The sequence below is a fragment of the Aulonocara stuartgranti genome, assembly GCF_965226115.1.
Source record: "Aulonocara stuartgranti genome assembly, chromosome: 22".
Taxonomy (NCBI): domain Eukaryota; kingdom Metazoa; phylum Chordata; class Actinopteri; order Cichliformes; family Cichlidae; genus Aulonocara; species Aulonocara stuartgranti.
Genome location: NC_138957.1, coordinates 20,758,186 through 20,781,331, shown reverse-complemented (window position 1 = coordinate 20,781,331; position 23,146 = coordinate 20,758,186). Strand labels below are relative to the sequence as shown.

The following is a 23,146-nucleotide window of genomic DNA, read 5'->3' as shown; positions in this document are numbered from 1 at the left end:
ATACTAAGAATACACTCACTGGTCAACATGTGAGGTACACCTGTCATACTGCTTGTGAACTCAGATATCAAATGACCCAATCACACGGCAGTGACTCAGTGCATTTAGCCATCTAGACACCATCAAGATGACCTCGTGAAGTTCAAACAGAGCATGAGAATGGGGACGAACGGTGACCGGGCTTGTCTGAGTATTTCAGAAACTGCTGATCTACAAGGATTTTCCCATAGAGCCAGAAAATGGGAATCAGCAGTGATGAACATGTCAGAGGTTGGAAGAGAATAGCCTGATTGATTTGATCTGAAAGGAAAACAACTGTAACTCAAACAACCACATCATATACACGTATCCAGCCAAAGAGTCTGCAGCAACTGTGTGATTCTGTCATGTTGATATGAACCAAAATCTCTGAGGAATGTTTCCAGCACCTTGTTGTGCCATGAAGAGTTAAGGCAGCTGTAAAGGCAAAGGGGTGTCCAACCCAGCACTAGCAAAGTGCCTCTAATAAAGAGGTCAGTGAGCGGACACAAAATGATATGCTTGACTCCTTGCTTGGATTCACCCAGTATTCCTCCCTAATGTGATCTTTGTAACTGGTAGTACAATACAGTACAAATCACAACAAATCTAAGTGGGATTACTATAACCTGCAGGCACAGAATGTCCATTAGAATTGGTTTTGGGTTTACATTGTAGTAGTTTTGCACAATAATTTCACTTTTTTCATCTAAACTTTTCATTTATTCTATGCATTTATTTTCAAATTTCAGCATGGTATGACCGTCTGTGGTTTTACTATTCTCTCACTACTCATAAAAACAAACTCCAGGTTGCAAAAAAGGCTTTTATTCATAAACACATGATATATTGGATTAAATCTCCCTTTCCTCCCACACATGGAACCAGCCATGTGTATAATATTTTCTCAGACACCCAGAAAGGCAAAAAAATAAACACTGACACTAACTGTGCAGTGCTGCGTTTCTGAAAATAGCATTTCTAATTAGTTAGCCACAGTGACTGCATTTGAATCAGCACAGTCTATATCAGCAGGCGGTGGTTTACACAGTCTTCATGCAAAAACAATCTCACTGATTATTCACCGAAATCTGGGCCATTTCTAATCAGCAGTCAGACTAACTAAGATTTGAATATAATTAACCTACATGGTGCATGGTATGAAGTCCACCACATCAAAGACAACCAAACCTCTGATTTAGGAGGTCAATCTATTAGCTGTTAGGCTTCGAGAGAGCCATACTCCCTCTGCCAGTTCCTTAGTTCTCTCTGATAACTTCCATTCTGCCCGGTAGCGTAAATCATCCCTCTCTTCTCCTGAATCAACAAGCTCAATCCTCAGGAACATTTCTTTCTCCAACATCATCGAAGCCAGCACAGAGTCTGCAGCTTGTCTGCTTCTTGGTAATCTGGGAGAGGACCGAGACACCCCTCGACGAGTGGGCGGGCCACTTTTAACCCCTCTGCTTCTGACGTCGTCTTCCTTTTGCTTCACCGAAGACACATCTCTGCCATCTGAGGTAGATGTACTAGAAGAACTCTCATTGGTTGATTCTGAGGTGACAGATGACTGCGTGTCCTCCAATTGGTCAAGATCCACTTGGTAGGCTAATTTCTTATTACTTTGTCTGCTGATGGAGAGACAAGGGGGCCACCGGAGGGAGAGACATTTTGTCACCGCCAGCCATAATTCTTGAGGCCTGAATAAACCTGACCTTGGCTGATCGGTGTCACAAAAACTGTTTCTTTCCTCCATTTCTGCATGTTCTCCTTCAGAATCCGACTCCACCACCTCTCTGACGGAAACTCTGTTAGAGTTCTTTGGTGACGGTTCTGCTTCTTCACCTTTGTTTTTTGACGCTGCCTCCTGATCCTCCCCAAAGCTGAAAGAACTGCTGAACCTCTGGCTCCTCTTCATTGCTCTTTCTGCCTCCACATCAGACTCCGACGATGAATCTCCCTCTGACGAGCGTCCACACGGTGACGACCGATCCTTTGACTTTTTCGACCATGGCCGATGATTCTCTTCAGACTCAGAGGAGCTGCTGGCCCTCTGGCCTCTCCTCATACTTTGGTAAACAATTCCTCTCCTCCAGCTGCCCAGTACTACTCTTCCTTTGGCTTAACAGCGACAGATTGACAGAAAAAGAAGCGAAGTAGTAATAGCTATCACAACAACAGCAGCCGCAGCAGCTCTGCTAGCATGGCACATTCTGACATAATATCTGCTTCAACAGGCACAGCTATGCCAGTGGAGCTGGGCAGTGATGACGTTGTGATGTCATGTGCCCACATGCACACATACACACACTCTTGCACAAATCCCCTGCGTGGCTCTGTGTTCATGCTTCAGTCGAGTGAGATGTGACTTGCCTCAAAGGGAAGTGATGTCACATTGCATGATGTCATACCTAGCCTCGAACCAGGAGTCTACAAATGGTCTGTGTTTGTGCAAGAGCGCAGATGGTACAAGAAAAAAAAATAGATGCCCTACCCTTGAAATTGACCTAGATGTGCAACATGGTAGTCGTGAGAACGATTTTCCTTTCTATGCTTTATTCTTTGTGCTACAGTTGCGATGATATGCATCAAAAATAGTTTGTCTATTTTTGTCACAGGCTACCAAAATATACATTAAGTATTTTATGTTTTATTTACCCAATTAATTAAAGTGAAAAATAAAAGAATCATTAAAATCACTATGAGTTGCTCCAGATGTTTTTGTGTTTGCCATAAATATTGGTTCATTTGTCCAATTGTGTGTGCATGTGTTTACTTTATTTTGGGGTGCTGTAGGACAAAGAGAGAATTTTTGAAAGCTTAAACCAATAACAGCAACAGCAGCTGTGCTCCTGTTGGAGCTCTTTGTGTTGTAGTAGTAGAGTACGTGTTTGTACGTGTGTGTTTGTGGTCTTATGAGGGCAGTCTGCTCAGTGAGTCCCAGACTAACAGCGAATGTTAGGTCACTGGCTATATGCTTGCTTTTCCATTTATGGTCCTGGTGGCTGCTCAGACGTCACGTCTCTCTGCTCATTCACTGCACACTTTCTTGCATCACCTCGGGGCAAAAGGACATTGCCTACTCCAAGCTGGCTGACATTCTCACACACAGAAAGACACACATACATGTTACATCAGATAAAATCTGTTGAGTCGACGTTTGAATATAGGCAGCGATGTGTCGTTGAAGGGAAGAGAAATTGATAATGACTGAAATGAGAATAATAACATTTCTCATACTGGTTTTATCTGATGTGATCAACAATAAAAACCTAGTAGTTCTAGTCTGGACTACTGTGATTCATTATTATTGGATCGTTCTAAAAGCTTCCTGAAAAGCCTTCAGTTGATCCACAATCCGGCAGCTAGAGTACTGACAGGGATTAGGAAAAACAGCATATATTTCTTCCATATTGGCTTCTTCTGATAAATCCCTGTTATATTTAAAATTCAATTTAATATCTTTCTCCCAAAATCTTGAATAATCAGGCCATGTCATATCTTAAAGACCTCTTAGTACCTATCCTAACAGAGCACTTTGTTATCAGACTGCTGGATTACTTGTGTTTCCTAGGGTATTTAAAAGTAGAATGGGACCCAGAGTTCAGCGTTCAGGCCCCTTTTCTGTGGAACCATCTCCCAGTTTGGATTTCGGAAAGAAACACACCCTCTATTTTTAAGATTAAACTTTTAAAAAACTTTATTTTTTGATAAAGTTTATAGTCAGGGCTGAATCAGGTGACCCATGAATCCTCTCTATAAGTTATACTGCGAAAAGTCTAGGTTAAAGGGGTCTTTCCATGATGCACTGAGTGTTTCTTCTTCACTCACCTCTTTTCACTCTATGTGTTTACACACCTCTGTGCATTTAATCATTAAATGGTAAATGGCCTGTATTTATATAGCGCTTTACTAGTCCCTAAGGACCCCAAAGCGCTTTACACAACCAGTCATCCACCCATTCACACACTGGTGATGGCAAGCTACATTGTAGCCACAGCCACCCTGGGGCGCACTGACAGAGGCGAGGCTGCCGGACACTGGCGCCACCGGGCAACGGGTGAAGTGTCTTGCCCAAGGACACAACTACCGAGACTGTCCAAGCCGGGGCTCGAACCGGTAACCTTCCGATTACAAGGCCTTGTAATTGAGCCACGATCGCCATTAGTTGCTATTAATCTGTGACCCGCTTCCATAGTGTGTCTTTTGTCCCATCATCCTCTCCTTACCCCCTGTCGCAACAGATGGTTGCCATTCGCTGACCCTGGCTCTGCCTGAGGTTTCTCCTTGTTAAAAGGGAGTTTTTCCTTCCCACTGTCACAGAGTGCTTGCTCATAGAGTGCTGCGTGGTTGTTGGGGTTTTCTTTCTAATTTTGTAGCGTCTTTCCGTACACTCTAAAGCACCTGAAGGCAACTGTTGTTTAGTAAACTGAAATATGAATACAACTAAATTTAAGTGAATTCAATATGACATGAACATCACATTCTACAGATTCCACGTCAATCAGTTTTTTAAAAGATAAACATGACGTGACCAATTGTAGCCACCTTTAATACGATAAACTCGCCTGTTTACTCTGTTTGTGTTTATGGAGCCCTGATAAAAATTTATGGTGCTACCCAGATTGGCAAAATCTATCCGGAACCCAAGTTTGGGTGAAATCACTTTACTCGTCTCACAAGGATTTTCATGGCATAAATAAATGAAACCTGGATCCTCAGGTAAGATTTAAATGTGATAAATTGGAAGCTAGCACAGACAAAAATACAGCTGCCAGGAAATTACTTCATTTGAAGAAAAGTGTCAGTGCTTTTTGGCATTCAAAAAGTGATCCAAATAAAAGGGCCACAGAACACATTATACATCTTTAAATGTGCAGTATGTAAAGCTGAACCTTATTTTCACATCCCTTCCAAGTAAGTGCTTTAATACAATATCTAGATGATGAAGTGAGTGTTTTTAGGACTTGGCGAGGCAGTAATGCAGTGGCTGGGGAGTAGAAAAATATAGAGAAGCACACTGCATCTACTCTAAAATGTCCGCTGGCAGGAAAACTCAGAGCTTGGCTGAATACTATGCCTCCATAGTTTAAGTGTGGCTGCAGCTTTCTGCAGTGTCTTATCTGGCATCACTGCAGACTGATGCTGAATAATATATCATGAAATAGCAAGATGTGAAGAAATGATGAGGTAGAGCAGGGTGAATTATTAAGTCTCTCTTAGTCGTTTTATCTTGACCTTTTCCCCCACCTTGACACACTATAACCAAACAGTTTCACGTTCTCCGACACTCAAACGGAGCAGCGTTATGGAAAAGTTGAAGTTGCTAATGTATATAAAAAAAAATCACAAAAAGCTTTGGATGGAAAACAGCAAGCCAGCGAAGCTGAATGCGCTCCAGTTATGGGAGTTATTTCTGGACTGCTTCCACATACATTATTCACACGAAACGAAGGGTAGACGGCACACAAGCCATTAAACTCACCCCGAGATCCGCGCGAGCTCGCTGAAACATCACAGCCACGAGGACAAGGTGAGTTCAGGTGCATGCAACAGGCGAGCCAAGTGAGGGCGCAGTGGACTCCTCACAGTTCAAGGCACGAGAGGCGAGATCGAGCCCGAGCGGCGTGCGGATGATACGCCACTTCTCATTGGCTCAGGATGTCAAATAGGCGGTGCTGTGCGCGGCGTTTCATTGATATACCCTACAGCTGGTGGCTGCGGACACCAAACGGAGTGAAAGGGCTAAGAAAGTGATGACGGCTTGATGTAGAGGGGTTGTGGGGGTTTTTTAAGCGAAGGCTCGAGAGTTGGTAGTGTTTTAAAGAGTGGCACACCAAAGATTTTCAGAAACAAAACAGTCAAAATGCTCTGCCACGTTACTCGTCCGGATTCGGTGGTGATGGAAGTGGAAGTTGATGCGAAGGCGAACGGTGAAGATTGCCTCAACAAGGTAAAGACGGGCTGCACGTTTTATTCTTCTTTGTGTCTTAATGTGAAAATAACGTCGCCGTATGTCCGTCGGTGAGCCAGCACGGCTCGGGTCGTCCGAAAAATATTTTCTTATGTTTCAGTCAACTTCACCTCTAATGTGTCGCGCTCATTTATGAGTCGACTATATGTGGCGAATAAGACTGAAGAGCCGAGTTTCTGCACGATTAGAAGATTTTATTTGTTTTTATTTCTTGAATTAATTAATTCGCCACAGCTTCATTGAGCTTCAGCTTTAAGCTACAACAAAACTGTCACCTGCTTTGTTGCTTGTAGCAAACTAGGACTGAGGAAACAATGTTCTGAGCGCCAAGTGCAGAAAAAAGGTCAACTCTTTCTTCTTTCGTGTCCTTTTCTTCTTCTTCTTCTTTCGTTATTCTTTTATTTTAATAATACAAACCCTCTAAAGTGTCACTTCTGTCAAAAAGACACGGAGCTGAAACACGTAGAGAAAAGTTTTGTTAGGTTGCTGGGAAGCTGCCGACTGCCACTTCAGGCTCCTTCGCTTAGTCAGAGGCAGATGGCTTTGTGCAGGTTACTCCAGGTCATCCTGCCGCCTCCCAAGATGAAACTTAGCTTTTCACATCTCTACCCACCACCACCCCCAACTCAACATGGACACAGTAGTAACTGTTATTTCCTTTGATTGCCATTTCCCCTCCTCATTATGATGTTAATCTATTTAATATGCACAGAACGAGTTTTATCTCAGCCTCCTGGCTCCCTGTGCAGACTTTCAGCAGCAGTTATGTAATAAACCCATGGCTGCTGCCGCCGGAGGAGCGTGGGATTGCGGGCTTGATGAGCCCCTGTACCCCGGGAGGGGCTCCAAGTTCACTTCGTGAGCTTCAGAATATTGATGGGGGTTTGTGTGTTGGCGTATCTGCAGTAACAGCAGTACTGGTGAATTTCCTTGTAAAAAAAAAAAAAAAGTCCAGTGGTACTTTACTCAGTTGGTTCTCGTCACTTTCCACATGACAAGAAAAGTTATCGATTGCCTCTTTAAAGGAGCTCTTCACCATCTGTCACTGTCCTGTGGTGAAAAGCTTCACGCCTCACTTCGTCTGTTTTTTGTGACCCCCCCCCCCCCCCCCCCTGTTTTGCCTTTCTTCAGGTTTGCAGAAAGTTGGGCATAATCGAAGTAGACTACTTTGGGCTGCAGTTCACAGGCAGCAAAGGAGAAAACCTGTGGCTGAATCTGAGGAACCGCATCAGCCAGCAGATGGATAATTTGACACCCTGTCGGCTCAGGCTGCGGGTCAAGTTCTTCGTGGAGCCCCATCTGATTCTGCAGGAGCAGACGAGGTACTTTTGAAAGTTTGCACGCTGTAAAGACACCGTGTGCAAGGAAATTTGCTCATAGGCCTTAGAACAGCTATAACTCTGAACTACTTTCTCTTATTGTTTTGAGTGTGTAAATGTGTTCGTCGTCATCTCTAAAACGGGTCGAAGAAATGACATCAATTTTCTTTTTCATGACTTTAATGAGGAGCACGTGTTTGGGGAAACAAAACAAAGCCACCATTGGCGAGTTCCCAGAGCATAATCTGATCACTGTTTCCAACAAAGTGAAAATGCCCTATAGTAACCTCTTCCCCAGTCCTTCCGGGGTTACTATAGGTCATTTTGGTGAAGCGCCAGGCAGGAAATATGATCCAGCAGCTCTGGTGCTGTGTGCTGCTCTGAGCCTACCCCCAGGGACCCTCTGTGTGACAGCCAGGACCTCTCGTCACTGCTCCCATTCAACTCGAAATATCTTTTTGTTTCAATTGGCCGTGGCTGTTTTTCGTGTGAACAAAAGCCCTCCCGTTTTCTGCTTTTTCTGCAGATGCGGTTTGGGGAAAAGCTTGTGTGAGGGGTGCTTACCCTTGCGAGAATATGCCGTCAATTAGAATAACAGTTGCAGCTGAAGTTCTGGATAACTCTTGTTCACTTTCTGTGCTTTATTGGTCATTAGGCGATGGCAAGCAAAACTGCTGCTACAGTGAGTTGACATGTAGTTTTAACATGTGCCCTTCTCTGGTAGACTAGTTTAAAAAAACAAGTAACAATCCCAGGCTTGTCTGACTCGGTAGTCCCCTGCCCACAGACTGTAAAGTTATAAATGGAAAGTGAATTTTCAGCCTTTGAAACGAGTCCCAAAAACTTGTTTTGATGGAGTCGATGTTATGTTCACCCCGGGCGATGTGGTGAGTGTTTGATACCATGGATATGAATCAAGGAAGCACTTGAACTGCAGCATTCCACTAGAACTATTTATCAAGCTAAACTGTCCCTGTTGTTCTCCGGTTCACCTACTGCTCCGACTCTCTTCCTTCTCCCTTCACTGTGCTCTATCAAATGTAAAAAGAGGGGATTTCTACTGTTTCTTCATGTGCTGCAGTTGGGCGATTAAACTGTGCCCACTCCTATTTCCTCTCTTTCTGGCTCTTCTCCCTCCATCTTCCTATTCCACTCCACTGTAGCCCATATTTGGCAACCTTTTGAAGAAGAAAGTGAAAGGACAGTCAGGGGGGCTAAGGGCACGGAGGACACTTGGCTGCCTGTGCGCTGACCTCCAGTAGATTAGCAGGAGTTATCAGCAGATGGCTGGTGTTTGGTCAAGACGTGGGGGGTGGGCGGTGAAAAGAAGTGAGATAAAGATTTTAAATTGCAGGTAAGGTCAGGTGGGTCGCTGCTAATAAATACTCGCACATGTCACACTTCACCACGCTGTGAGGTTAGGTGTTTAATTTTGGCTCAGCCTTCATGCCGTCCGTCTGCTCAGATGTGATATAATATGAGGGGTGAGCCTGCAAACACTGGCATCAGTTTTTAGAGAGAAGGCCAAGCTGTTGATGTTACAGCAGCAGCATTTTGAGGACAATCGCACGTGGCTCAGAAAATCCTTTTAGTGCATTTAGAGTGGTGGCATTTCTATGAAAGACTCGCATCTTTTTTTTTTTCTTGATTTTTATCTCGTGTGTGTGCATTTAACATCATCTTTGCTAGTGAACGGTCTACAAAAGAGTGGCATGCAAGGACCTTCTACACCAATTGATTAATTTTTTGTACTTGTAAAGAAAGGCAAAAGGACCAGTTTTAGCTTATTGTGTAGCTACAATGCATGGATGATTAATGCATCGTTTTCCTGAAAGATGGGTTTTGGAGGTTTTTTTGTTTGTTTGGTTGGTTTTTTGTTGTTGTTTTTTTTGCTTTGTAGAAAATAAATTCAAAATTTAAGCAAATGGTGCTTAGACAGACTAGCTTCCCTTTTCTTGTTCTGTCACCTTTGACCTAGTTAAGCTACAAGACTTCCTGAAAGTTGCTCTGAATGCACACATGCTGTCATGACACGCCTCATGACACAAAGCCATCTTCTACAGTCCACTTTTAAAAAAAACAAAACAAAAAAACCTTTTTTATTAGTCACACCCCTACACCTTCCACTGCAGCAGAACATCCAATAATTATTTTGAGGGCATTTGTGTACCCATCTGAGTATCTTCTGCTGCTTTTTTTTTTTTTTTTTATCTATTTTTTTCCCCCTCTTGTGTTCAGTTGAGCAATAAGTAGCAAGTGTGTGCGAACTTTAGTAAATATTCCATGCAGAGCTTGGAGGATAGCCTTGCCACCGTCACTGTCCCCTTATGGGCCTTTATAGCCCTTACATAACCTGATGAACCTGCAGAGCTGCTTTATATAAGCTGCTGCGCACTTTGCTGCTGCTTTAAGCCTAGCAGGTCACAAGTGTTAACCCTGCATGTGAGCATTAAAAGAAGCCTTAATGCTCAGATGCAGCAGACTGTTTGGGCACATTCTGCCAATTCATTTTAATCTTTGGTAGATAAACGTGACATTCAGACTCTAAACCTGAATTCATAGTATTTAAGAGGGTATGCAGTGTGACTGTATTGCGGGGCTTAAATTCAGCTTGCATCTGCGATAAAAGTGTCCCAGATCATGCTTCTAAAACCTCATTTACTTTTTTATCTGTTTGCTTTTCTTTTGCAGACTTGTTTAATATAGCTTGTCTAGAACAGTTTATGCTATTGTGTATAAAATTGACTTGGGGTGGCTTCTTTCCATCTCTCTATCAGCTTGTTTGTTTTTATGTATTTTTCTTCTGTTCGTAAAAGTTCTTCGTTCCATAAGTTCTATAAAACATCCAGCATCAACTGACCTGTTACTGGAATAATGCTGCTTTTATTGGTTAAAGGATGCTGACAGAAGGGCCTCAACAGTCTCTGTTATCTGCATCATTAAACGCTACTTGCTAAAGGGCATTTATAGTTTAAATATGTGAATGTTTTCCCCTTCATTAGCACTCCTGTTTAGCATTCTGGTCAGGCAGTAAAAAAACAAAAAACTAGATGGCCCCAGAAGGCACAGCTATTAGCACAGGCTGTATCAGAGGTCCTGGTTGTTAACCCGTGTGCCTCCTCTGGTTTAAGCCTTTGTTTAACATCAATCCAAATCAAACTCAAAGTGAGTTTTATTTAAAGGAGAATTATTTTAATTGATTATGGCTTTTGAATAAAATGTTTATTTGAATCACTGTTGTTCAGGATGGTGACACAAGTAGAAAAGACACAGACAAACCCTAAACAGTTTTGCCTAAACGGTCTCGTGTGTGTGTGTGTGTGTGTGTGTGTGTGTGTGTGTGTGTGTGTGTGTGGAAAAAGCTCAATTTGACTGCTTTTTTTTTTTTTTTTTTTTTTTTTTTTTTTTTGTATTCTCAGCAGATCAGTTTTGTTTCTATAACGCACAATTGCAGATAAGGACTATGAAGAACGAGCCGTGTTTGACAAAGTTCATACATGGCCTCTTAGAGTGAATGTTCTACAAAAACAATTTATGCAGGTCACACTCGATTATCGTTTTCAGGTCGTTGTGACATGCTACACAGACTATTAAGCCAAAGATCACATGATGCCTGTGGGTCTTCGAGTGTTGTTTTATCTGCAAGCTCTACAATCAGTAATTCTTCTCCTCCAGCTTCTGTATAAATTTCTTACCGTCTGTTTGTTGTGCACTTGAGTAACCTTGCCGTGGGTCTTTTGAAGCCACAACATGACAGTTTTTATATTTTTATGGTGCCTGAACTTGATGCTGGGCAGTAATGGCAATATTTTACCAGCCAGTTGCTTGAAACCCAAGAAGTGTTGCAGACAAGCAGCGGCTTTGTTTTAATACAGTGTCGGCTTTCAGTCCAACTTGTCAGTTCAAAAGCAAGTTTTATTTAGCGCTTGGCATTAATGCTGCGCAACTGTGCATCAAACTATGCGATCAAACCGCCCACAGCTTCAGAGAGGATGAGCAGAGGTAACTATAGTTCACTGACTGCTAGTAACCTCACGACACATTGCTTCTGGCAGGGTGTTATTTGACTAACTTACAAACCGCATTGTTGAGAGTCCAACCGATGAGGTCGGAAACTCTAGTAGTGATTGGCTGAAAGAAGTGCAGGCGGAGGTGTTAGGTTTCAGTTTGCGGGGATGTTTTGTACTCCTGTGAAATGAACCGGTTGACATTCAGCTTGGTGGTTGGTCACGGCACAAAAAAAAGATGAAATGGTTTTTATAGATGGGTGGAACATACTGGAAAGTTTAGTTGACTTTGAAAAGTTCTGTTTTCTTCTTCAGAGCAAATGTATTTAGAAAAAAATAATAATTAAAGGTTCTCACTGAGTTGCTGGAGGGGGGGACAATTCCTTTAGGGATATTTCAGTGTTTTCAAATGGTTCAAAGACGGAGCAGAATAAATCGGCTGAAAAATATATCTTCATCCCTCTTAGCTCTGCTCTTTGGCCGGTGACCTATTTTGAAATATTCGTTCTCAGGGCCCAGGCCTGCTTTAATTGAATTATTCCAGTTAGGCAATCAAGTATTGAAACTCTTGCACAGCCCTTCACACAACGATCTCCACAACATCCACAAGCTCTGTTTTCAGGAGATTTCATTTCACCTGTGCTCTCTTGGCGCTGACGAGTGTTATGACTGTAAATGAGTAACCCTTTTAAGCCTTTGTTTATGGGTTTTCTCCATTAAAAGACAAAGCAATGGGGTGTATACAAAGTAATACAGTAGAAGTAGGCCACGAGACTTTGTGCACATTTCCTGGCATTCAGTCTGCATGTGTGCACGCTAGTTGGATCAGCCTAGAGAACAAAACAAATGCTGAGATGATGGCTGCAGCTCTAAAAGTACTTTCTTCAGTAATGATGCATGTGCAAATGTATCTGGATAGTATCATGCATTGCTCCTTGACACTGTGACTCAGAGCTGTCTAGCTGCTGATAAATGGCTCTCCGGTCACTCAAAGGGGGGTCACGGTGACTAGATTCTTTATCATCTGCTTGGAAACCAATTTGCTTGGGCCTGAGGGGGTTTATTTGTCCATTTCTGTTGTTTTTTGTTGCCGTTATAAAAGACGCGTAACCCTGAAGGATTTGTAAAAGACTTAACACTTTTTTTTTTTTTTATGCGTCCAGACATACTGAGTCACAAATCCTTCCTTCCTTTCTCAGTGTTTCCAAAAGGAAGCTGCACAGTAAATTTAAGGAAGTCTGCCTGAATTGGATCAAGACCACATCAGCAAATCAAGCTCAACTCCCATGTTGGGTTATATTGTGAATTTATGGGCTCTTGCTTGTCTAATAGGAAGGATCTTGACAGGTGCTGAGACTGCCCGATCCTAGCACAGCTGTCTGAAAAGCTCTTTATTCAACAAATAGGTCAGGAAGTCCTTGCCTTGTAACTAACAGGGACAAAAGTGATAAAACTTGCTTTTACCAGGTTAAATTTGTGACTGTGTGGTGTTGCTGTTCAAATCCAGTGTTTAAAAGCACAACAGCAGGACGCGTGCACATGAAGCAGTTGTGTGCCGAGTTGTTTTTGTGGTGTTCAGTGGAGTGCATATTTGTTACCTCAGGCTCGTCAGACAGGAACGACTAGCAGTGATCTCTAGTTACCTCTTCAAGATTTTTCTTCCTAATAGTTATTTTAGCCTGAGCTCAGCAAAGCACGCACACCTGTTTACACATATCTGGCTTCCCACAACACTGGAGTAACACAAGTTTGGTGTCTTACCCTGCAGCCAAAGGGAAGGGCCCAAAAGTGCATCTCATGGCACACTGACACAAGTCGAGCAATGTTGAGGTAAAAGTTTTGGGTACGTCTCCTCTTTGTCTTGTCTTATCTTATCGGCGCTGCGATAGCCAACAGGTCCGCACTTGTGCTGAAGGGCGCTTTTGAAATTTTAATTGCCGTTCATGGCAGCAATGTACATCTTGGCAGTCCCCACTTAAACTAGAGTAACCTCTGCGGCTTGCCCTATGGTAACCCTTTACGGCAACCTGTAGTAACCTCTCCGTCAAGTCGGTCCTATTGTTTGCGTCAGGCAGGTAGCTAACGAGCAGCTCGCCGTCACATGACGCCTGCTGGGCTTGACACAATAGATTGCAGTGTTTGTGTGTGCGCGTGCTTGAGGGAATGGGATGTTTAACACCATATCAAAGCAGTGTTTGTTATGCCTGAGGCTAGTCAGCTGCGGGGTTTCGTTGTTACAGTCTGGCTTTATCTGGGATGGTGTAGACTTGACTGTTTGTGTGCCCCACAGCTGCTTTTTGCTGCTGGAAACACTGCGAATGTGTGTTGGAGGAGGTGTCTGTTTTGTTTTTGGGTTTTTTTTGCATTGCAAAGCTGATGCACTGCATGTGCATATTCTGTGTGGGCTCCTCCTGCTCCCCTGAGATGACAGAGGAAACGCCACATCCATGTCTTCTGTAGTTCCCATAGGGGTTCTCAAGTACCGGTAGATGCGTTTTCCACATAATCAAAACAAAGGCTTTGTACACACATAATGAAGAGTGTGGTGAGTGCTTCTTCTCCACTCGACTCATAAATGTCCTTGTAAAGCTTCTCAAATATCCCGAAGTCACGGTATGACCTGATTTGCACAAATGAAAATGTCTCTCTTGGCATCATGCTTCAAAGGGAACTTTGGCCCAAGGGAGGTTTTGCTTTAGTCGAAATAGCGAGCAATTTGAGGCACAATATGCTTTAAGTCTACATCAGGAATATGGAGCTCCCAAAAAAATGCTGAGAAGAGAGAAAAGTGCATTTTAAGTTTTATTTGTAGAGCACTGGAGGACTAAAGATGACAATCAGGATGTTTGTCCGGTGGAAGCTGCAGAGCAGGTTTATAGACAGTTACTTTGTTATAGGTCGAATCGAGGAAGGATCGTTTGGGTTACTTGCGTTCAGTGTTTTCATGATGTAAGAACTGAGTCACTTAGGGTGTTCCTGTTGACGTATTGTCTCCTGCTGCTAGAAGGAAGAAAAGTCCTTACATCTTTTGGTCAAAACAATAGCAAGACATGTCAAGACTTGTGTTTTTGGAGTATGGAGATATTTTCCTTGACCACGCCAGAACTGTGTGTTCCCTGTTAAAACATTAACTCAAAACAATAACAGTTCTTGCCCACTGTAAAACTTCCACATTTCGGAGCAGAAATGGTTTGGTTTAGGCACAAGCATGAGTAACGACGTAATTAGGGTTTAAATGGCTATATCACATTTTTGGCAAGAAGCCCAAGAGATGGACATGGATTACACACAGAGCCTGGCCGGCAGTCACGTAATCGAGCCCCAAGCAGTGCATGTTCAGTTTCCCATCGAGCTGCAAAGTCTAAATGCGCATGACATTAGAGAGCTGTTGTTTGCATCTTTAACTTTGTTTCTCAACTTCTACTTTTAGGGTTTCCAGTGAAATTACACTTAAAGGAAGTTAGTGGTGTATGTTTTTGAGGAAGTTGTAGAAACGGAGAGAGTGGTTGTAACCGCTGAGTACGAGCCAAGTGGTTTTTCCTTCTGCTGCACACACAGTTGCAGTCTGTGATGGGATTTTTTGCAATGACCACCTGCTCTGACATGTCTGGGTGACTTGAGTATAACACATGGAAGTTGGTTCTGCATGACTATGTCAAAAGTAATAAATGAATCCCTGTTTATTTTTTTTAAGCCAATGGTTATTTAGGTAAAGTTTTTTTTTTAAATAAACAAAATAAAATCTCCACTAGTGCTGAGTTTAGTGTGAAAAATTCTTATTTCTCCTCTTTTTCTGCCATGTAGACACATTTTCTTTACGCACGTGAAGGAGGACCTCCATAACGGTCACCTGCGTATGGGCTCGGAACAAGCCGAGGAGCTGAGTGCACTCCTGGCACAGGCGGAGTTTGGCGACTACAACCAAAACACAGCCCAGTACTGGTATTCAGAGCTGTGTGGAGAAGAGCCCAGCCCCGCCACCATCGACAGGTACAGCACTTGCCAAACATGAAAATAAAATGTCTTTGTGAATATGCGACATTTGCACATGAAAGATGTACTAAGTTATAAATTATGCTGCAGCCTAACATTACCTCTAGTGAAGTTTTCTTAGTTTATGAGACAACTGTAGTTTTTATAGCCCACAAACATGCTTTCTAAGACACTCTGTACCACTGGAAAGTCACTGAAGCCACCGTGCTATTTTTGAGGGGGGTAGGAGTCCAGCCGAGGAGGCATGATGAAAAGTAAATAATGGAGCATGGCAACGAGCCAAAGGTGGCATAATGTGGCAGCTAATGGTCATCAATATTAAAATAATTTAAGAAATAAACAGAACTGTCTTTTAAACTAGACTGCACTTTTCCCCTACATTGCAGCAGTTTTTTTTTTTTTGTTTTTGTTTTTTTTTCTTTTCCAAGTGAAAGACTTAAAGACTCAGATAAGAACACATCACGCACAGCCACATGGTTGGTGTATGCTGTGAGCTAATGCACAGACTGATAAGCAAACAGAAGCTGACAGGAGATCAGAAAGCATGTGCTCGCAGGGTTTCACTAACAGAACCTCCCACTTTCTCGTTAAATATAACAAGGACGACGGTTTTACTGCGTTTTTAACGTATGAGAACATGGATCGCGTTCTGTTACGAAATGTCACGTGTAGATGGGAAAGTGTAAACACAGCTTCCCCTTCTCTTCCTACATGTTGTGCAAATGGCCCGGTCTCTCTATATATTTTATAGCTCTCAGTATGGTAATACATATACTCTTGTGCTTTTTTGCAACTGACTAAAAACATTTTTTGCCCCTGCAGTATCATTTCCAGACACAAAACTCTAGAAGGTCTGAGCCAGGGCTCAGTGGAGTATCAGGCCCTGCAGCTGGTCTCCTCTCTGGAGCATTACGGCGTGGAGTGGCACTGGGCTCGCGACGCAGACGGTCAGAGGATGGCAATAGGAGTTGGTCCTGAAGGCATCGCTATTTGCAAGGAGGATTTCAGCTTGGTCAACAGGTACAACGACTGACATCTATAGTAATAACCTTGTTTCTAATATAACTGCATGTTTGATAATACAGGACGCGGCAGCATTTAACAATTTCCTGTTAACTTATTTTAGGATAAGCTATCCAATCATCCAGATCGCCACCCAGTCGGGGAAAAGTGTCTACCTGACAGTTACCAAGGACACGAATGACAGCGTTGTGCTTCTGTTTAAGCTGATCAGTAACCGGGCAGCCAGCGGCCTGTACCGAGCCATCACAGAGACGCATGCTTTCTACAGGTGAGGGTTAGAGCCATATTTAATCCCAGATCAGCGACTCGTGTATATAGTACACAAAGCCTATGTACTGCAGCTATGTGGCTGCATTTAAGAGAAGTGGTTCAAAGCTTTAAACCATAACTGTAAGTTATTGCACCTCAAATGTTAGAAATCACAGGACAAAGTCTGCAGCTCACCTAATGTCATGAGCCCAGATGAGTTTAAATATTGAAATAAGTTTTTATGCATTGCTGCACAGCTGTGTGTGTATCATTATGCACGTGTGTGTGTCTCTGTGTGTGTGTGTCAGCAGTCTTTGTTGTTAGTCATTCACCAGTCTGTTTATTGTGGACTATCCTTCACTTAACACTAGTGAATTATTAGAGAGGTGCAGTAAAACATAACCTAAAATGTGCTCTGTAAAAACTTTGTTCTCTTTAGGAGAGCATAAAGTGTCCCTGCCTGACCTGCTTAAGTAAATATGAAAGTGAAAAGTGTGTGTGTGTGTGTGTGTGTGTGTGTGTCCCCAAAACTCTCTTTGCAGTGAGCAGGGACAGTTTAGATGGCTGAGCTATGAAATTGTTCTCAATCACAATGATACAAAGACAGACCTGTCCTTTAGCTGCCAGGATAGTTGTTTTTTTTTTTTTTTTTTTTTAACTCTGCAGACAAATCATGTATTTTAGTAGTAAATGGAACAGGATGGTTGCAAGTCACAATTTGCATTGATTATCTTAAACTGAAATCAAAGCTCAAATTCGTTGGCAGTAGTATTAATGCTTTTTTTTTATTATTATTATTATTTTCAGGTGTGACACAGTTACCAATGCAGTGATGATGCAGTACAGCAGAGACTTCAAGGGCCACCTCGCCTCACTCTTCCTCAACGAAAACATCAACCTGGGCAAAAAGTACGTTTTTGACATCCGACGTACCGCCAAGGAAGTGTACGACCACGCTCGGCGAGCGCTCTACAACTCTGGCGTGGTGGACCTGATTTCCCGCTCTGAAAGCAGGGATCGCTACTCCCCTTCACGCTCCCCAAGCAGGGACGGCGAGCAGGACAAGGGGCTGGACTGTGGCAGCTGCCAGCAAAGCCGCGCCCTGCAGGAACGTCTGCAGAAGCTCAGAGAGGCTCTGCTGTGCATGCTCTGCTGCGAGGAGGAGATAGATGCTGCATTCTGCCCCTGCGGCCATATGGTGTGCTGCCAGACCTGCGCAAATCAGCTTCAGGTGAGGATTTCTCCACAGTCACATGTGCTGACAAATGACTCCTTAAAAGTGACTTTTGCTTGAAAATCAAACAGTTTCTGCTCCTACGTTGAGTTTTCAGTTTCACCAAAAGCCTTTTAAAATTATTTTAGCTCCAGATTCTTATCTTCTTTTTTTTTTTTATGGTCTTTTAAACAACATCCAAAGCCTTGCTTTACACTCTGCTGACCTGATTGTCCCCCACACTTAATCAGCTAAATGTGGCCCATCTTGTGGAAGCAGATGGTGTGTGAGAGTGTGCCCTTATGAAGGGATTATGTCAGCCAGGCAAATCTCTCTTCTATTAATTCAAATGGGGAAACGTGACCCAACTAATAGATGTGTGAATCACTCCGAAACTTTAAGGCAAAAGGAAACGTTTACTTCTTTGGAAAGAATCACAGTTTAGTTTTGTGGTTAAGTTTGTGTTGCCCTCACTGCAGCACGATCAAAGTTGAACATTGAAATCACGAGGCCTACGTGTTTGTGAAAGTGGTGCAGTTTTCCTGTTTCCCCTCTTAAACAGATGTATTTTAAATGCTTTTCTTCCTCTATTTCCCCCCAGTTGTGTCCCGTGTGTCGATCGGAGGTGGAGCACGTGCAGCACGTCTACCTGCCCACTTGCACCAGCCTCCTGAACCTGACGTTGACGGACAACCACCAGCACCGCAGCAATATTCCCGCGCCCATCCACAGAGACACGGCCTCTCCTCACACCTGCTCCACCACAGAGTATGAACACAAGCTCTACCACACATAAAGACGGCACCACCAAGAACTCCACCGTGAACACTTTGAAGTTATAACAGACAGATTTCATACAAAAGAAGGAACATTTGCTTTTTCATCAGCTTTTTTCCCTTTTTCTGTCCCTGACTGAACTTCAGAAATGACCAAAAATAGAAACTCCTGAGCATATTTAAAGATCTCCGCACTTAAACTACACTGATTCTTTGTTTTTGATGATGTTCAGTTTGTCACTGGTTCATTAGTATTTTTTTTCCTTCCTTTTTGCTCTTTGTGTGTCATTCTGTCCAAACATTGTCTATTTTATTTTTTTAAATATCATTATGCCCTGCCACAGTATAATTTTTATTAAGATTAGGCTCTTATTGTGAATTAAATTATTGCATCAGTTGACCTGATACACAATTATGCTTTTGAACTTGTATTTTGGTTGAATGCTCCATCGTGAGTAGCTCCTAGACTGGCTAAAAACGGTATTTAATTGAGGGTGTTTTTGTTTTTTTAATAATTATTTTTGAAGCTTTGACATTTTAGAACTTTTATGTAATGGCTTGAAATGCAGTTATTTTTTCTTAATGTACATTTTTTGTTTTTTAATGCCAATGAGGAGGTATTTAGAGGTTTTGCAGCATACTGCTCCTGAGTTTGGCACGCATCGCACAAACTGCAGAAAGACTACCACAGTCTTCGTCTTGTTTTGATCAGAACTGAATCTTACTGACACTCCACTCGGTTTCTTTCATAGACCGCTCAATCTTCACGAGTTTCTCTCGTCTGGACAGAGATAAAATTAAAAACACTAAAGACACAGACACAGAACGGTTGTATCCAAAAAGAATTGGCATTTGTTGAACAGCAGCTGCTTCCTCTGAAAACCTCACCTATAAACTTCCTCTCTCGGATGTGCTAGTGAGTTTCGGTATTTTAGGGTACTGGGACATCGGTATGTGCAATACTTGCTTGCCAAGCTTTTCATTTTCAGTTTTATTTAATTTCAAAGAATATTAAAAAGATGAGGAAAAACCCATATACACCATTGTCACTTTACCAAGGAAGGTTTCCTCAAATATGCCTGGGCTTTGGCCTTAATGTAGCAGCAATGTGATTATTATTATTATTATTATTATTATTATTATTATTATTATTATTATTATTATTATTATTATTATAATGCCAGCTTTCCAGAGTTTCTGCTAGGAAGATGAATCTTTTTGTCTACGCTGACCCAGCTAAGCTCAGTCACTGAAGGAGAAGGACTTTTATTTTTCACATTGTACAAGTAGTGATTTGTTTCTGTTTTCTGAAGCAAATGCCACTATGCTCTGTTAAACGACTTGGAATTAAACCCTTTTTTTTTATATATTGTGCTTTAACAGAAAGTATTAATAAAGTTGGTTTTTTTTAAAAAAACAAAACTGAATTGTCTGTAAATTTGTGGCACAACCATCACTGTTTCTGGCTTTTACACTTGACTGTCGACCAAGCTTAAGTATACCTGTTGTGTAATGTGCTGACTGACATTAAGAACAAGGAACTAAGCTGTAGAAACCAGCAGGCTCGGTGTTTTCCCATCTAAAGGCTGATACTTCCTAAAATGTTCCCATGTGCATAATAAGACAAACCACAAGGAAAACTGCATGAAAAGCTTTGTTCATTGTTACTTTGATCCTCTGCCTTCTGGTAAATTCACCCGGTGTTTTCGTCCTTAAAGTGATGACACCCCACGGGTGCAGTTCCTCAAGTGGTCACTTGAGTTTGTTCCAAAAGTGAGCCGAATCCCCTGTAGAAGCCAGTCACTCCTTGTTTGGTGCTAATCCCAAACCAGGTCAAGTAAGGTGATAAGTTTTTTTTTTTTTTTTTTTTTTTTTTGGGAAGATTCTCTAAGAAGTAACCAACCCTCAAAACTCAGGAGCTACTTTCAGAGAAATATAGTCATCAGATTGTCTGACTGTATTTTATATTTTGCATAATAAAGCAATGTGGATGTCCTTTAAATCCAACCAAAGTTAATGTCTGTCATGACTGAAGAACTGCAGGACCATGACTGTTCCTGAATACTTGAGCCTGCTGTGTATATTGTACAGCGAAAGATCAACCCATCATTTTCCATGTTAAGGCAGGGAGAGAGGTGAATAAAGCCGAGAGGCTTTACACTAATTAGAAATGACAGTTACCACTGGACTGCCATTAGTCTGGGAGTAAGAGTTTAAGTAGAGGAGATATTGATTAGCCTTCCTCTTCCCTCTAACGCCTCTGTCTTTCTCTGACCTTCTCGATAAAAACAGTGCTCTCTTACCCACACACACCCTCCTTCATTGCCATTAAATACCTCCAAGGACATGATGACAGCTGGGAGAAGGAGCGCGGTGATTCCAACTCGGTGATCCGTGCAGAATTTGTCTTAATGCCGGTTTAAAAGCAAAACGGGTACCAGCAAATGAAACGCGACCTGAGAGTAAAGACAAAATTAAAAATCCTCTCCAGACGTGGAAAAACAGTACTGCTTTCAACCATTTCAAAAAGCGCGTTCACCTCCCTGGATAGAAGTTCTTCACAAATTATTCTCACAACTAAACTTTAACCAAAAAGAAATGAGCCTTTAGTCTCAAACTGAGCAGTGACCTGTCACTGTATACACTGAGCCTTGAATAACCTCCATGTAGGGTGAGGCTTCAAAACACGGATGCTTGAGATCAATAGCTTCTTTTTTTCCCTTGGCACACATTCTCAGTGTTCTCACGTTGCCACAAACTGGTTATGTAGCATCTGCAGCAGTAATGCTTTACTCTGACCTACAGATTTGTAGTTAAAAAAAACAGCAGTTCAGTTTAATTGCAGTAAACTGAACACTCAATTGTATTAGGTACACATTGCTGTTGAAACCCCCCCCCCCCCCCTTTTTTTCTTAATTGTTTGTGGCATAGATTCAACAAGGCACTCTACCGTGTTTGAGATCCGTATTGAGATGGAAGCAGACATAAGAAAATGGTCCATGCACTTTATGTGGTCATAAACGGCATGGATGTGGTCAATACACAGGCAGGCTGTGGCTTTTTGATGGTGATGGTATGAGAGAATACAGCATTACATCATCAACATAAGAACAGGCATTGTTTTTCCGGTCTTCTGTTGTTCCAGGTTTGGTAGCCTCAGCTTCCTGTTTTTACCTGTTGGGCGTGGCACCAGGTGTGGCCTTTTTCTTCAACGTTCAATATGTTGCGTGTTCAGAGTTGCTCTTCTGCATATCATGGTTAAGATGAGTGCATGGGGAGAATATGCAAACTCCACACAGGATGAGTTGAATCAGTACATTCAAACCACGGTGGTTAGCACCTTTGCCGCCGCCATGCTGCCCCTTTTCGGTCAGTTCTCTGTAAACCCCAGAGATGGCTCAGCAGTTTCCAAAACACTCACACCAACAGCCACATTCAGCATCACTTACATCACCTTTCTTCCACATATTGATGCTCTGTTTGAACTTGAGTGGAACATCTTAGTCATGTTTACATGCCTAATGTAACTGGCTGATTTATGTTAAAAAGAGGTTGAAAAAAGCACCCGATGAGTTTATTAGCAATAGCAGGGGCAAGGTGCACAGGTCTTTGTAAGCCTGACACTGTGCTAAAAAATTAATTGCAGAAAAAAACAGCCAATACCTCGAGTCATAAGCTCTTTGCAAGGTGAAACTTTTGTCACATTAAGCTAAAATATTTCTGATTCCACACAGAGGTGCATGAATTGCTTGTCGAGAAATTTCCATCAAAAAATTCAGAAGAATGGAAAGAAAACAGTTTAGTTATTCATTGAAGACTGGGAATTTCTTTGGACGAGCCTAATCTGCTGCATATTTTTGCTCAGTCACGTTTCAATAAAACACGTGTGTCTGAGCCGAGAGCCTACAAAACTTTGATGATTCTAAAACATGAAAGTTGGTTGTTTTTAAAAAGCTCACCATTAGAACCAAAGAGCAAGTCAGTGAGATATAATGTGTAAGTGATGCTGCCTGTTGTTTTAGTCTGACTGTACTATACAGGGAGCTCATTTATATTGTGATGGTGGCCTATAAAGAGCTGCAGCAGGACTCAGAGTATGTCAAAGCAAAACTACAGCTAAGGTTGTGGATATGAATCATAATGTGCACAGACTGTGGTTGTGGGAATATAGAGGCGCAAAAAAACACCACAGGTTAACAAGAACTCGACTGGGTGTCAAACCATTGTCTCTGGGGAATGACGCACTTTCTGAACTTTGTTCTTCTTCTTAAACTTCTGTTTGTGTGTAAAAAAACCAAACAAACAAAAAAAGCAGAGCCTGCTGAGAAAAGACGTTATGCAGCATGTTGTTTGCGGTTCATGACAAATTTTACAGAGCTGTGCATCTTCCCTGATGGAGAAAAAATAATAAAATCTCCTTCATCCTCATCACCTTAGCTCGTCAAATAGAAAACAAATAGAATCTTTAAATTCTCATCATTTCAACTCGTGCCAGGAAAAGAACATCAAAGTTCTTCTCCAACTTCACCCTCCCTCTGCCATGTGGTCTTCACATCTGCTTGGCCCAGTGACAC

General features: G+C 42.2%; 2 protein-coding genes across 2 annotated transcripts in view; one reads left to right on the top strand and one right to left on the bottom strand.

The window, feature by feature from the left end:
* Nucleotides 1-5,650, bottom strand: part of dtnbp1b (dystrobrevin binding protein 1b) — a 63,501-nt gene extending 57,851 nt beyond the window's left edge. Inside the window, exon 1 of the mRNA XM_082521410.1 lies at nucleotides 5,504-5,650. Within this exon, the coding sequence (XP_082377536.1) occupies nucleotides 5,504-5,567 (64 nt within the window). The 5' untranslated portion in view covers nucleotides 5,568-5,650. The remainder of the gene's footprint in view (nucleotides 1-5,503) is intronic.
* Nucleotides 5,651-5,740: 90 nt separating this feature from the next.
* mylipa (myosin regulatory light chain interacting protein a) lies at nucleotides 5,741-19,939 on the top strand. Its single transcript, XM_082521403.1, has 7 exons — nucleotides 5,741-5,971; nucleotides 7,124-7,314; nucleotides 15,123-15,308; nucleotides 16,134-16,331; nucleotides 16,438-16,602; nucleotides 17,391-17,814; nucleotides 18,398-19,939. The coding sequence occupies exons 1-7, from the start codon at nucleotides 5,885-5,887 to the stop codon at nucleotides 18,590-18,592; spliced, it is 1,446 nt and encodes a 481-aa protein (XP_082377529.1). The 5' UTR covers nucleotides 5,741-5,884; the 3' UTR covers nucleotides 18,593-19,939.
* Nucleotides 19,940-23,146: the final 3,207 nt, after the last annotated feature.